At 37.5% G+C, this 14,070-nt stretch overlaps 1 protein-coding gene across 1 annotated transcript; it reads left to right on the top strand.

Annotated features, from left to right (window-relative positions):
• The first annotated feature begins 9,545 nt into the window (after positions 1-9,545).
• Positions 9,546-11,286, top strand: LOC137011378 (claudin-10-like). The gene is made up of 5 exons (XM_067374194.1): positions 9,546-9,777; positions 9,858-10,019; positions 10,100-10,181; positions 10,832-10,939; positions 11,058-11,286. The coding sequence occupies exons 1-5, from the start codon at positions 9,546-9,548 to the stop codon at positions 11,284-11,286; spliced, it is 813 nt and encodes a 270-aa protein (XP_067230295.1).
• The last annotated feature ends 2,784 nt before the right edge of the window (positions 11,287-14,070 follow it).

The following is a 14,070-nucleotide window of genomic DNA, read 5'->3' as shown; positions in this document are numbered from 1 at the left end:
CAGTCACGGGAAAACCCCTTAAATGTTAAAAGGACAAGATAATACATCAGACATTTAAACTGATTTTTTATTATGAACATAGGACTGACCTGAAGGAAAATGCTAAATCTGAATGCAGGTATTAAACTTGCTCACTCAATCGTTTTCTCACAACACTCTTCTAAGTTACATAATGCAGTAAGCGTTTACGTTGCTAAGAGTGGTTACTAAGGGTGATGTGTAGCGATACACAGAACCGTTGGGTGAAGCGGTCATAGCCGTGTTTTATCATGAATAAAACACAGCTATTGACCAATCAGAATCGAGGACAGGAACTAACCGTTTTATAATGTGTGACAGGTTCTTAGCTCTGAAAACTGTTCTGTCAATAAAGTATTCCCTTTGCACATACTTCAGAGTGTGTTTTTTATGTTTGAGACAGAAACAGTTTGTACAACAAACCGACTGCTAACATCATTGAGGTAGACTCCACAAATTGTTCCGGGTAATTTCGGTGGAAACGTGGCTAAAGAATAACTGCATAAATAGAACAGACCGGAACCCATGCAAGCTACAGCGACAATGGAGGCCAACACAGATGAGAGATTGTGTGAAGAGGTTAGAAAGTACCCTCATGTGTACAACTCTAGCATGAAAGGATACAAAGATGTGGGTTGTACCTCGTGGGGAGAGATTGCTCAAAACTGCACATGGTTCGAACGCCTATTCGTATGAGTCAAATGAAGTATACTTTCCAAGGCTGTGTGTTCAACTGTCTGTATACACTAGCATACGGGAAAAAAAACTAAGTGTACCCAGGGCTTAAGCCCTCATGATCTTCCTCTGAATTCACAATTTCATGACATAATGCCGCTTTGACTGTTCGGTAGATGTCAGCTGCGGAGCTCACGTGCACAGCAAAAGTTTGCATCGAGCGCATATTGGCTAATTTCTTTACACCAGAAAGGTGAAGGCTACAAGAAGATCAGCAAAACTTATCAGTCAGAATTAGGGCTGGGTATCGTTCAAAAATTTTCGATACCGAGACGATACCGATACCTTGACTTCGATACCGATACCTAAACGATACCTTTTTCGGTACCAGTTTTATAAAATCTGTTTAAACAAGATTACATAACCTCAAAAAAATCTTTGGTTTTATATTTTAACTTTCTTGACTTTTTATCAGACTCAAAGACTCATCTCCTGAGCCACTGCGGGGAATAAAAAAAGCACAAATTAACAAAATTTACCCAACACAATAAATCAGTGCAAATAGTTTTAATAAAGTTTAGATTTCAATGCAAAAAATTAAGTATGTGAGGCTCTTTTTAAATCACTCAGCAATTGTTCTTCAAAAAATTTATTATTATTAACAAGATCAAAGCGTAAGTTCCTTGCGTCTTACCGTGAAATAAGAGTTCTGTGTCTTCATTAAAATCAACACATTAATGATTCATCTCTCATCCACCCGCAATTAATTTGAATGTTATTTTTTTATTACTTGGCCCGACCCGCAAATTATCCGCAGTATCAGTAGGACGCTGATACCTCTTTTTCAGCAGAATTGTTCGCGTTCTGGAGCCAGAGGCAGAGCCTGTGCTCGTGCAGGCGAACGAGCCTGTCACGAACCGGTCGCGTGTTTCCATAGACTTGAGGAACGAACGCTGATGTAAAGCTGCTGTGTGTTGTACCTGTCCATAACTAGTCTAAAAAACATTGCGCGTTCCGCTGTTTCTGCAGGCAGTGCTACACTTTTGTTTTCTGTTAAGTTAACAGTATCTGTAGTGAACCGGCTGCTCACATAAACAGCCGTTTCTCACCCGTCCATTCGGAGATAAACTGAAAACGAAACCGTTGATTCACTCGCCCTCTCGCACATAGGGTCTCTCTCGCGCGTATAGTTTTATATATTTAGATATAAATAACAATGTAGCGCAACGTTACTTGCTCCTCAACGAGACAGCGAAAGCATTTCTCCGCGCCTCTCCTCGATCGGCTCCATTCTGAGGTACCGAAATTTGGTACCGAATGACAAGACACTTTTCGATACTCGGTAGTATCGAGGCAGTTCGATCGGTACCTAAAAAGTATCGAGTTCGGTACCCAGCCCTAGTCAGAATACTGTAGCAAAAGTGGTACAAAAATGTAAAAAAAGATGGAACTGCAACCATCTCACAGACACGTCCAGGTCGTCCACGTAAGTTAACACTTCGACAGGAGCGTCTTCTGATGAGAAGCGTTGAAGAAAATTGGCATGCAAGTTCACTGCAGTTATCTAAAGAAGTAGAAACTGGGGTGACTATTTCCCGTGACACAATATGGCGTACGCTTTAGAGGAATGGCTTGCATGGGTGCCGACCACGAAAGAAGCCTCTCCTAAAGGCCAGGCACAAAAAAAAAAAAAGCCTTGAGTTTGCCAGGGCCCATGCGGACTCTATACTCTGGAGTGATGAGACCAAGATAAATGTTTTTGGAACTGATGGCTTCAAAACTGTATTGCGCGGCAAAGGTGAGGAATACAAAGAAAAATGCATGGTGCCTACAGTGAAACATGGTGGTGGCAGTGTCCTTATGTGGGGCTGCATGAGTGCTGCTGGTGTCGGGGAGCTGCGTTTCATTGATGGCATCATGAATTCACAGATGTACTGCTCTATACTGAAAGAGAAGATGCTACCATCACTCCGTGCCCTTGGTCGTCGTGAACTTTTCCAACATGACAATGATCCTAAACACACATCTAAGGCCACTGTTGGATTTCTGAAGAAGAACAGGGTGAAAGTGATTCAGTGGCTCCTGATCTGAACCGAATCGAACACCTATAGTGAATTCTGAAGAGACAAGTTGAGCATCACTCTCCATCCAGCATCCAGTCTCTAAAAGAGGTCATTCTTGAAGAATGGAAAAAGATAGATGTTGCAAAATGTCGCCAACTTGTTCATTCCATGTCTAGAAGACTTGGTGCTGTCATTAAAAATCATGGAGGCCATACAAAGTACTAGATGTAGTAGTTTTTGTTTTGGGGTGTACTCATTTTTGCATCACCCTAATTTGAGTAAAACTGAAAAATGTGTGGCCTAAGTTAAATTATTAACCTTTCCAAGGCTGTGTGTTCAACTGTCTGTATACACTAGCATACGGGAAAAAAAACTAAGTGTACCCAGGGCTTAAGCCCTCATGATCTTCCTCTGAATTCACAATTTCATGACATAATGCCGCTTTTGACTGTTACTTATATAACAGATGTTATATAAAACTTAGTCTTGTCAACATTTTGGAAATTGGTTTTGTGTTCATTGAGATATTGTTTAAAATCTTACTTTTCAAAGGGGGTGTACTTATTTACACTGAGCACTGTAAGTTATTCAATAGTAATTTCTTGTTTAATGAACTGATACTGCTGATCATCCCAGAGCATCCAGAGAGATCATGGCTCTCACTCAAGTTGGTGCTGGAGGGATTTGAAACCGAGTTCCTCTTATCTTGATCCACATGAGGAAAATCTAACTGATCAGATAAAGGCAGATGAACAGATAATTGTCTTAGATGAAACGAGGGAATAACTGACTTCATTTATTATGCAAATCAAACTCCGTCTAAAGACACCACTCAGAACCACAAATGCACTTATTATGTTTGTTGTGGTATTAATTACCTGTTTTAGACATCATGTTGATGGTTTTAGTGCTTCAAGGATCCACATGCAGTTTTTGCTTTTCATGTCAAACTGATAAAAAAATAAAAGATAAAAATAAGACTATATTCTTCAGTTGGAAACACAAGTCAAAACATTGTTTCTACCCTAAGTGAAGATCAATGTAATAAAGCTGTTCATCTCCCCTCAGTTTACAGAGACTGATGTCTTCTAAAATGTTATTGGGCCGTGTCTCTTCTTGAGGGTAAGACTCATTCTTAGTTCATCAGGACTGAGGAGTCAGTTGGGATGGACAAGAACATTTCTCATTTCTGACAGCAGCAGACGCTCCACACCGCTGCATCTTCTCTTCTCAGCGACCTCAGGTCGCTCGCCACACACAGACGGAGAAAAGCTGTTCAAAAACAGCCTCAAAGTCACATAAATCTCTAAGTCATCATTCGTGTGGCGTGTGTGAGGATTTGTAAGTGAGTGTCAGCACCGATATGATCTTGACTGATCTGGATAATATTTCTCTCATCAGTGCTGTGAGGCAGAGCAGGTCAGTCAGTGTCCGTCTGCACGTCTTGTTTTATTTCACACCATTGATGTGTCATGAGACATTTCTAGACCGTTTCTTACGTTCATCTTAATGAAATATCGATTGCTGTTGTCACTTGGATATTAAAAACTCTGCATCCGCATCATAACTCACTATGAGATATGAAAGATGAAAGCTCATCATTTATACCGTAATTGTTTAAGAACAGTTTACTGAGGCAAATGAAAAGGCTTCTGTTAAACCAGAGGCTAGACAGTGTTTATTCTGTTCATATTTCTTCTTTTCTTGCTTGACAAGACCAAAGTCACTCTTAAATAAGACAGGTTACAGTATATATATTGTGTGTGTGTAGCTGTGTCAGAGGACAGGTGAACTGTCATATGGTTACTGAAGCGTTTCTTTCCTCCAAATGAAGCTCCTTCACTGCAAACTGCTTTTGCAAAAAAAAAAAATTATATATATATATATATATATATATATATATATATATATATATATATACATACATTATATATATATATATATATATATATATATATATATATATATATATATATATATATATATATATATATATATATTGTATGTAACTGTGTATGTTTATGTTTCTGCATGTCTTCTTGTCATCTTAACTAGAGTTGAAGCACCTTAGATTTCAGTTAAGGGTCTCAGGAGCTGCTTCAGGAGGGAATGAGAATGAAGTGTCTCGAGCTCTGAAAAGATTCATGAATGCATGAAAACAGATCAGACTTTATCTCTTGCTAATTATGTTTTCTTCACTGACCCCACCACACTGAACATCACACTGAACATAATGGATTTCTTTTATACAAATATGCTTTAAAATGAAGCTTTATCAAGACTTCAAGGAGGAAATAGCCCTAAATGTGGCCAGGCAGCAGCATGTGCTGTGAGTAAATGGTGCGTAAATGTCAGTGTAAAAGCAGTTGGAGTGCTGGGGAGGACTATGGGCAGCTTCATGTTGAGATTGATCATTTTAAAGCTGTATTTTATTAAATAAGGGCTGGATAATTGAGTATTCCAGGAAGGGAAAACGGGAAGAGCCGTTTGAAAAATTATGGTTGGCCACTGATGTCTGTTTGGTTTTAATGGGAACACTTTAGCGGGCTGGAGCAGGTCCAGCAGCAGTGCTCCTGAAATTCTGCCAGGGCGAAATTTAAAAACCAGGGTTTCCACAATAGGAGATTCAGAACAAACTAAGGAAAAGTTCTCCTCTATGCACTGACATTATGGTAACCCTGACCTTACCTGGATCTGCAGGAGGAGGTCAACAAATCTGTAAGTCCATGCTTGTTTTAATGCTCTTTTGTTTTCTGAATGAAATCTGAAGATCCACTGAATCTGAAATAACAATGGAGGGCAAAGTACAAAAATCAAGCACTTGAGTAAAAGCACAGATAGGCCTACATTAATAAAATATTACTCTAGTAAAAGTATAATAATCATATTCAATTGTACTAGAATATAAGTACAACATTAGGCTACTTGATTTAATGTACTTAAGTATTAAAAGTAAAAAGTACCAATCAATGAAACTTAAGCTATTATGTAGCCAGCAGTTAGATTATAAGGCTATATGTAGCTTATATGCAAACTTTTTATTACCAAAACTTATTAAAAATATTAAACTTCAGTATATTAAAAAATCTATTTAATTTACTGAAAAACTAAATATGTGGCAACAAAGTACACAATACAATGTATAGGCGTAGTTCACAAATAACTGACAGTCATGACCTATTGTAAAATTTCAGTACTAAAATTAGGTATTAGTAAGCTAACTTACTTTTCGTGCCATAGCTGTTGAATCAAAAACAGGTTAATCGATTCATCAGGTTAATCGGACGTCTCTATCACGTCTCAGAGGGAGTGGCGATTTCTTCAGTTCAAAATAACGAGAAACAATGTTTTTATGAAATGTAGTGGAGCAAAAAGTATCATATTATGCTTTTTAAAAGTAAAAGCTTCCCAAAATAAGAAATATAACATTTAAAAAGAAAAAAAAAAAAAAAGAAAAAAGCGCCACCTGGTGGAATATATGTGGTACATGTATTGCTCTGTCAGATGGAAATAGATTATTTCAAAATTGGTTAAGTTATCACAAACTCAAAATAGGTTTGTATCACTTCACAAAAAGGTGTATAAACATGTGGAGAAGACCAGCGATCAAGACTACTAAAAAATAAATAAAAATAAACCGAGGACAATATCAGTATGTTGGCTAATTCCTGAACGTGGTTCATTGTTGTAGCAAATACTGTGTCACCATTAAATTGAAATTGACAATCCTTGCTTTGTTTATTTAATGAAAGATTTCAGTATTGTAATTGCTCAGTCAATTCTTCTTCTTCTCCGAAATGAATCGCATTTTTGAGGGCCTAAACATGCTCGAAAACTCATGAAACTTTGCACACGCATCAGAAATGGTGAACATTTACATCTGATATGGGTTTCAGAATTAGGTGTGGCAAAATGGCTTGATAGCGCCATTCGCGCTACATTCCACGTACAAGTATGAATTTTGGTAGGCGCATGTAATAGCCCAGTCCCAGTACCTACAAAAAAGTTCCTAAAGGCCTTAGCGATGTTACATTGTGAAGATTTTGAGTTTTCGTTGAAGGGCGTGTCCATGGCGGCCTGACAAACTCTGATTTTTCGGCATGAAACAGGAAGCTGTTGTAACTCAGGCATACAGTGTCCGATCTACGGAGCCCAGGACATGACAATTAGTCATAGTGCCACCTGCTGGTAACAGGAAATGGCATGCTTTACACTGCAATTCACTCCTAGAAACACATTTAAATATGCCATGAAGTACCAAACATGTTAAATCATGCAACACTTGTGCTAATGTATGCGATTAACGCCACAAAACAGGAAGTTGTTGCAACTCAGACATACAATGTCCGATCTGCTCCAAACTTCACATTTGAAGAAGAGTAGTGATGGCCGATTTCGAAACATTGCTTCATGAAGCTCCGAAGCTTCATGAATCTTTTTGTTTCGAATCAGTGATTCGGAGCGTGTATCAAACTGCCAAAGTCACGTGATTTTAGTAAACGAGGCTTCATCACGTCATCACTGTTTCGAAATTTCAATGGTTCACCAACAGAGGGCGATGATAAAGTGAGCCTATTGAACTATTGAACAAGTGTCTAGCTTTACCCTATGGTTTTACCTGATCTCCGATCAGTTTTATACAGTTGTACATGTTTTAATTATACATTAGAATAATTAAAATTAATAATGGTAGTTATTAATCTCTTATTGGCCTGTTTAACTTGAGCCATGGAACAGAGAAACAAGCCTTTAAAGTTGATAAAAGAACACAAATTATACAGACACTATATTTAATCTTATTAGATGATTAGTTAATTCCATTTAATTTATTTTACTTTAAATAAAACTTTTGCAATACATTTGTTAAAATGTATTTTTAATGCATGTTTGGCCTGAGTTTTGTTGCATTTGCACTGCTCTGACCACTAGGGGTCACCGTGGAGACGGGTGTCAGATTGTTTCGAAGCCTCGAATCATTACGGCACATTTGATTCAACTGCTTCAGTGTTTCATGAAGCCTCGATCTGCCCATCACTAAAGAAGAGTGCTGCCCTGGCGTGAACACATCTACATGACAATACTCAGTTATAGTAATAGCGCCGCCACCCACTGGTAACAGGAAGTAAAAGCATGCTATTATCATCATGAAACAGGAAGTTGTTGTCCAATCTGCCTCAAACTTTACATGTTTTATAAGTGCCCTGGCTTGAAAACATTTACATGTCAAAATTTTGTTATAGTCATAGCACCACCAGCTGGTAGCAGGAAGTGTGGCAAATACAAATGACTGACAAAGTCCTCCTATATTTATATACTTAAATGCATATTTCCTAAAGCCAGCAGGTGGCGGTGGCACGGGTGCGAGGGCTTTTTCATCGCTACTTGCAGCTTTAATTTATATTTTTAAAAAAATTTCACCAGCACAGCACATGGCTTTTTTCAGATGCTGTAGTTACAACATCTACCAGTAGGGTAAGCTATTAGCCAAACCTCGACCCCTTCATTCCAAAAAACAGAGCACTGCTGAAAGCGCAACAGATTTGGAGTGTTTTAGCTCCTTAGGCGATTTTTATCTGAAGAAGATCTAGACAAGTGTTAAGTTGACTCATCTTTTATTTTTTATTTGACTGTTTATTTATTTATCTTGTTTTTCTCCTTTTACGCTGGTAGCACTGAAATAGCCAAATATTGTTTATACATAAACACTGCACACATTGCATGTGTTAGATAAATATCTTAACTCCCAGTATTCCCAGGACACTTCATATCCAGTAGCTGATGTCCTGTCAGAGATTATATTTCAAAAACAAGTCAACCTGTACATACAAGATCATGGAAACACACACAGATACAATCAGGAACAAAATACGTAAACAGAAACTGGGTCAAGAGGGTAATAGAAATATAAAAACAGAAAAATATTTAGAGAAATATTTCACAAGACATTTTTTGTTTTGTAAAGCATTAAACAGAGATGGAAAGACATCAATTAGTGTTGTTATTTTTAACTAAACTATTAGAATAGATTACATTATTTAAAATAATGCTAAAATGAAATTAAATATGAATTTAAAATCAGAGATGTTGGCTTGGCAACTAACTGAAATAAGCCAAATTTAAGTAAGAAAGAACTAAAAGAAAAAAAAAAAAAAATCAAAATCAACAAAAGCACATTACATTAAGCACATAAAATACTACAAAACTCAAATTAAAATAAAGCTGAAAATATAAAAATGAAAGGTAATTAAAAATATTAATACCACAAATAATACTAAAATCACACTGGCATCACGTCTGAACCCAGTGTTTGAGTAACTTCCATTCTACTTATATATGTTCATATGGTCAGTTTTTATAGGCAGCACAGATAAAAAATAAAAAAAAAGCATTTAATATATATGTAAAGAATTCATACATTTTTTCATTTCATTTTCAATAATACATTTCATTTCTTATTATTTCGACTATGAAATAAGCTTTGTAGTCATTTAATATTGGCTTTGTTTATATAAAGCTCACTTTAATTTGTTCTAGATCATTAGACATGACGTTATAGTGCACTGGAAGTTCATTGAAACAATTTTCCTAGATTCTAGGAATCTATGATAGCCTGGGAATACCCTCTGGGGATGAAAAACTGCTGATGAGGTAAAACTATGTAGTTTTACCAGTTCCAAAGGCAGGAGAAGAGTGGAGACACACTACCTTATGATCTTATTTCACCATTGACTTCTCAGCAGTACACGTATCTCTCTCACATTTTCTTTCTCTGCTCATTAAGCCGGCGACATGAGGCAGCGAACAGTGGTGATGTACGTGGAGATCGGTTGCTTTGTGTCCTGTCTGTGTGGCTGGATTTTGATCTGTTCCACTCTGGCCACTGAGTACTGGATCGTCTCAGAAAGTGCTTCTGTCGTTCTGAGCGCCGGTGATTACTATTCCAACCTCTGGATGGACTGTGTCTCAGACACCACAGGAGTATCTGACTGTAAATACTTCCCTTCCATGATGGACCTGTCTGGTGAGGAAAACAGAGACGTTATTTCATGATTTCATGTGTATTCGAGAAATATTAATAGCATCTCTTTCTGTGGTTGTTAGTTTTCCTCCATGTGTGCAGGGCTCTGGCTGTGGTCTCTGTGATCTTTGGTTTCTGGGGGTCTGTGCTTGCCCTCATTGGGATGAAATGTACCAAAATCGGAGGCTCTGAGCTCGCCAACGCCAGAGTTACATTCGCAGCAGCACTGACGTACATGGCATCCGGTATAAAACTTCTTTCACTTATATTTTCAAAGCATAAATTCATGAACATTAACTGATGTATTATTCTGTCTGTTTTGCAGGATTCTGTGGTATGATAGTCTACTCCTGGTGGGGAGATAAAGTGCGTTCAGACTTTGTGGATCCGTATTACTTAGAAACAAAGTACGTAATTACGTATATTATTCTAAGTGGTGTTCATACAGTGAAATGAGCAACAGTGACTGTTGCTAATCCAATTAAGTGGCTGTAAAACGTATGTTTTTTTACTGTAAAAAGCTGGGCTATCGATTTAGCATGTTATTTTAGTGCAATCAGTCATTTTAAAATGTATGTGATTAAAAGAAATGGTCCCACTTTATATTAGGTGGCCTTAACTATTATGTACTTACATCAAAAAATAAGTACAATGTACTTATTGGGTTCATATTGAATTGCAAAAACACTTTTGCTGTTATTGAGGTGGGATATGAGTAAGGTTAGGGAAAGCTTTTGTGGTATGGGCAGGTTTAAGGGTAGGGGTAAGGTGTAATGACTGCATGTCTTGATAGACCAAAAAGAACAAAAATATTGCAGATAGAATGCAAAACCATCTAATTTGTGAACAGACCTTAAGCCTACCTCTGAAAAAAATGATTCCAATAAAAATTGACTCGATTGCAAAATAGATTGCTGTGAACAGTAGACTTATGTTCAATGAAATAGAAATGTAATTAATTTAATTTCATTCTGTATTTCATTAAAAATAACTTCTAAATTATTCAATGATTGATTCTTAATCATCTTTAAAATAAGAAACTTTTTTTATTTCTCAGGTTTGAGCTCGGTGCCGCTCTCTTTGTTGGTTGGGGAGGTTCATGTCTGGTTATATGTGGAAGTGCAGTCATGTGCTATTTCTCTGGGAAAGAGTCATTCCCCAAAAGGTCTGGCCCATCACACTGTACACATCTACTGTACATAGAAACAAGCAAAATAATGGAGAAAAAAAATACTTTGAATATGTAGTTAAATTAATAGCCTACCTTTTTTTCTTCCACTCAGGCTGAATAAACAACCCAGAAGACCCCCAACCTACATGACAGCACGTACCAGACGGACGTACATGCTGCCAGGCTCGTCCAGACCCACAACCTTCATCATCCCTCCTTCACACCAATCATACAGTGAGAGCAGAGGAAGTAGAGAGAGTAGAGGGAGGACAGGAACACAGACAAGTCAGTCATCAACGACTGTCCGACCCACCTTGCCTCCTATAGACTCAGCTGTATGACACAATGTTTAAAGAAACAGTAACACAACGGTAATAAAATGAGGTTCAATTTAGCAGCCATATCACATTTTTACAAGGTTAATATATTAACATGTTCTTTCCAAATACATTAACTGATGTTAATTATATAACTTTAAATGTAAAATGTATTAGCACATGTACAAATATAGATTAATAAATGCTGTATTAATCATTGTTATTTCATGTTATTGCAGCAAGAATAATACTAATGTACAGAATGTTTCTGTAAAGTGTTACCAAAGAAAAAAGAGTGTCTCTAATGAAAATGTTTTTTCCTCAAATCCATGATTTGTGGAAGATATGGCAAAAACAAAGAGGAATTTTGAAAAAATTAATTTAATAAATAAATATTTTATACATTAGACAAATCTTGTCCTTTGATATTTTTATTTTTGAGAGAGATTTATTAACTATTATTATCTATTGGGGGGGGGGGGGTGTAATGCTATTTCATGCATTCTGACTAAATTTACACTGTTAAAAAGTTGGATTATCATGCTAAACATGGCCAAAGTTTCAAAACTCGAGTTGGACGTATGATGGAGTATTTCCGTGCCAAAAATACTCTTAATCCTCACGAATTTCGGGGCCTGAGTGACGTCAACGGGGGCGGAATTCCTTGTACTGGCACTTCTCCCAGAAGGGCGCGCGCGCACACGTCGACCAGAGAGAGAGCAGCGCTGCACACTGGATTTACAGATTGTTTGAAACTGAAAGATGGAGCGGTCACAGCGGCAATGATCCCGGTCATGAGTCGGAACCGCAGGTGGTGACTACTTCAAACGAAAATACGAACCGACGTCACGCCTCGTTGCATGCCGGGGCGGCGCCGCCATTTTGACAGGATCGCACTCGTACTGAAATTAATACGGATTCTTGCTTACCTTTTGTTGTGTTTCTGCCATTAAGTGGAACGTTAACATTTTAATGGTATCGTTTGCAGGGAATATAAGATATTTTATCGCGTCGCATGATCATTTTATTTATTTTTTTTCACTGAAGTTTTGTAGAATTTCGTTTACAATGTTGATCTGTTTACCGTGTCGCACGTTGGACGCTCACCACTGCTTCAGCCATCATATGAATATCCAAATAAATCTATGTGATCAACACACTGAGAAAAATCGATTCATTTATTTGTTGGAAACATTTAAATGGTGCTTAAACGAGCATACTGAGTAGGCCTACAACTGTTGTCATTGTAATCCCCCTTTTCCACGATCACAGATGAGGAGAATCAGAGATTATGGGTCAAATTCAGCGGACAGACGGACACGAACACAATGTATTTTTATATTTATTTTAACAAATGACAACCACACTAAGCTTTTTTATACCTTTATAAAACCGTTATGAAGAAAATGTATAAATAAATGCTTGCATTTTAAGTGATACTGAAAGTTTATATTTTGGTCTCATCCATTTTTCTGCATGTGCTTTATTTGTAAATAGAATTTGGTCTTTTTAATATCAGTCTAAGTGCATTAAACCTTTTCTTGAGAGGACACGAGAGGAAACGGTTTTTATAAACGTGTTGCGTTCATATTTGGGGCTCATTTGCGTATCTCCAAGCAGTATGCTTTAAGAATTGTTTGTCACATGAAGTGTTTTTCCAACCCGATCTCACGGCAATTCGTACGTATTTTACGAGGTGGCTAAATCGTATGAATTCATACGACCTCACTCGTACTTTGCTAAATCGTATGTATTTTACGAGTTGACAAATTCGTATGAATTCATACGAATGACCTACCCCAAACCCCGCCCCTAAACCTAACCGTCACTGGGGTTTAGACAAATCGTACGAATTCGCACGAGTGAGGTCGTATGAATTTATACGAAATAGCCACCTCGTAGAATAAGTACGAATTGGTCGTGAGATAGCGTTGGTTTTTCTTGTTAAGCATTTGAATGTCTCCGTCAAGTTCTGCTAATTCACGAGCGCAGTGAGAGTCAGACTTGCAAAGGTAATTTTAATTATTAAACCAAACGAAATCAAAACGTTAAAAAACACTAGCAATGCCATTCTTTTATTGAGTGATAAGCAGTGGGTTCAATCAGTGCCATTAATAATAGATTTGCCATCCGGCGTCATTTCCTTGACCTGCTTCCCTTGGTGTTTTTACACGTAGAAAAGGCGAAAAAACGTTTTTCACTGTCTTGTTTTCTCTCAGAACAATGATCTGAGTTACTATCACAATTATCGATGCAGCATTAATGACATACAATGGTGACATTTTTCACAATCATGACAGAAAACAAATTACTGCACTAAACTCAATAACGGAAAGGCTGCGCGATCCTGTAAAGATGGCAAATAAACAAAGAAGTTACCCAGAACTCAATGCGGCGTGACGTCAGATTCGTATTCTCCAGAGCCGTTTTAATGTTTTTCAACGGTATTCTCTATACACAAATCCGCCGCGAACTCAATGGGCGCCGCCATCTTGTCTGCCGCCATTACTGTGTGCCTGCGACGGTGTGACACTTGCCGGTGCCCTTTAATGATATTTCAATGAAAAGCGCATCCTGCTCATTAAAGAAAATGTCTGGTGAAAGGGAACATGGGTAGATGATGTCAGGCAGTGGCCAAAACTTACCGATAAAGGTAATTTATTGACAACATAATGTAATAATGTAAAAATGTAATGTAATTAAGAAGTGTATTAATTGATGACAACAATAAAACCGAACGCTGTAATTACTAGCTGTGTTGCTAATATGTTCAAAAGCTTCACAAGTTTCAAATAATTATTAGGCCAT

This window comes from Chanodichthys erythropterus, chromosome 21, assembly GCF_024489055.1.
Source record: "Chanodichthys erythropterus isolate Z2021 chromosome 21, ASM2448905v1, whole genome shotgun sequence".
NCBI classification, from domain to species: domain Eukaryota; kingdom Metazoa; phylum Chordata; class Actinopteri; order Cypriniformes; family Xenocyprididae; genus Chanodichthys; species Chanodichthys erythropterus.
The sequence above is the reverse complement of the archived record's forward strand: the minus strand, read 5'-3'. Positions and strand labels throughout refer to the sequence as shown.

Coding starts and splice junctions, on each gene's coding strand:
- LOC137011378 (XM_067374194.1), top strand. CDS start 9,546: ATGAGGCAGCGAACAGTGGTGATGTACGTGGAGATCGGTTGCTTTGTG. Junction 10,182..10,831: donor CCGTATTACTTAGAAACAAA/GTACGTAATTAC, acceptor TTTATTTCTCAG/GTTTGAGCTCGGTGCCGCTC. Junction 10,940..11,057: donor AAAGAGTCATTCCCCAAAAG/GTCTGGCCCATC, acceptor TCTTCCACTCAG/GCTGAATAAACAACCCAGAA.